The sequence below is a fragment of the Gekko japonicus genome, unplaced genomic scaffold, assembly GCF_001447785.1.
Source record: "Gekko japonicus isolate JY-2015 unplaced genomic scaffold, Gekko_japonicus_V1.1 scaffold361, whole genome shotgun sequence".
In the NCBI taxonomy this organism is placed as follows: domain Eukaryota; kingdom Metazoa; phylum Chordata; class Lepidosauria; order Squamata; family Gekkonidae; genus Gekko; species Gekko japonicus.
Genome location: NW_015174852.1, coordinates 603,621 through 605,310, shown reverse-complemented (window position 1 = coordinate 605,310; position 1,690 = coordinate 603,621). Strand labels below are relative to the sequence as shown.

Sequence of the window (1,690 nt, the reverse complement as noted above, 5' to 3'; positions counted from 1 at the left end):
GAGAGGGGGGGGGCCCGGCCGGGCCCCCCCCCCGCGGGGGGGGGGGGGGGAGGGAGAAAGTTCGGCCGACCAGCCAGACCTCGCCGCCGCCGCCGCCAAGGGAGGGGGTGGGAGAAAGCTTGGCGGGCAGAGTTCAGGCCTCGCCGCCTGTGCTGGGGGGGAGGAGGGAGAAGGCTTGGAGGGGCGCGGGCCTCGCCGTGGGTGCCGGGGACGGGGGGGGCAGAGGAGAAGGCTCACCCGCAGTTGCTTCCTTCTCCTCTTGTGGAACTTCTCCCTCCCCCCCCCCGCAAGTATCGCGGGTCCCCCTTCTTGTATCTCCTAAGAAGCAAAACAAAATTCCCTGCATGTTCAACGCCGACTTATCAGGAAGGAGGGGGGGTCAGCCCTTGAGAACGCTGTTTCCCCCCACATGCGTGGCATTTTCATTATCAGAGAGCGTTCGGAGATTCCAGAGCGGTACAGTCTAAGCCAGCTCAAGCAAGTCTGGAACAGCAGCATACAGATTTCCGACATAACCAAAAGCTTCACCACTTGGATCATGCGGAGGATTTGGACCAGCCACCTTTCAGAAAAGGTCAAACAACTCAACAGGCAGTCACGACCCGTCAAGCATATTTTGGAATAAATAATGGTTTTAAACTGCTACTTGGCACCACAGTGAGATAAAGTCACCACTAGCATGTGCGCTGTCGAAGGTGTGGGGGGATGAAATAGATGGTACTAACGCTCACTGTCTTCCGGAAATAATTTAAGGAAGGAAAACATAACACAAGCTTTAATCCTTGACACCGCAAACCCTCAATTCTTACTTTTTTGGCAGTGGTTGGAGGTCCAGCACCGGGGACTGTGTTCGTCGTTAATGTAGGTCGTCTTACACCGCGAATTCCCCTCCGCCGTGCCCGGGCACAGGTCCCCACATTCCTTTGGCGACTTATTCCCTATGACGTAGTTGTTGGACGCCGCATCCAGGATGAGAGACCAGTCCACGGTGGAGAGGTAACACAAGTCGGAGTTCTTCTCGATCCGGATGGCCCCCCGGGTGATGTTCCTCAAGTTGTACAGCCCGATGTCTTTGAGGTTGGTCATCTCAAAGATGACCAGGGCGTAATTGTAGAAAAGGTTCTTGCCGCGGATGACCGTGAGGTTGGGGAAGAGGTCGCTGAGGGTCTCCAGACCCGCCACGCGGAACAGCAGCAGGTAGTCGGTGATGACGGTGAGTTTGGGGAAGCGGTAGGAGCTGAAGTCCTCGCCCTGGGGGATCAACAAAATCCGGAGAAACCCTTCGATCACTGTGCAGTCCTCCAGCTGTTTCAGTTGCTGCACGCTGTTCCGGATATCCATGTTTGGCCCACAAACTGTTAAAAGATAAGCAGAGGGGAGGGAGGAGAGGAGGGCAAAGAGCGATTACATTTTTTACTGACAGATAAAGTTTCCTTTCCAAGTTTACTTTAATGAGATAGCGGTCCAGTCCCATTCTCCGCGCTGGGAGAATACCACCCACATTCCGAGATGTACCATTAGAATCACCTCGTCCGTCCGTGTGTACACACCTTACACCAACCACTTGGTCTAAGCCCCAGATATTACCAAGACTCTCTAACCACTGCACTGCACTGCCTCTGCATACTTCTGTTGGGGATGTGATTTTTAAAAAAAAAAAGCCCTCGGATTTTATGCACTGCTTTGGGCT

The 1,690-nt window shown here is 54.4% G+C and overlaps 1 protein-coding gene across 1 annotated transcript in view; it reads right to left on the bottom strand.

The window, feature by feature from the left end:
- IGF1R (insulin like growth factor 1 receptor) overlaps positions 1–1,690 on the bottom strand; it is a 255,537-nt gene that overhangs the window by 217,365 nt on the left and 36,482 nt on the right. The window contains exon 2 of the mRNA XM_015424544.1: positions 810–1,355. Coding sequence (XP_015280030.1) covers positions 810–1,355 — 546 coding nt within the window. The remainder of the gene's footprint in view (positions 1–809; positions 1,356–1,690) is intronic.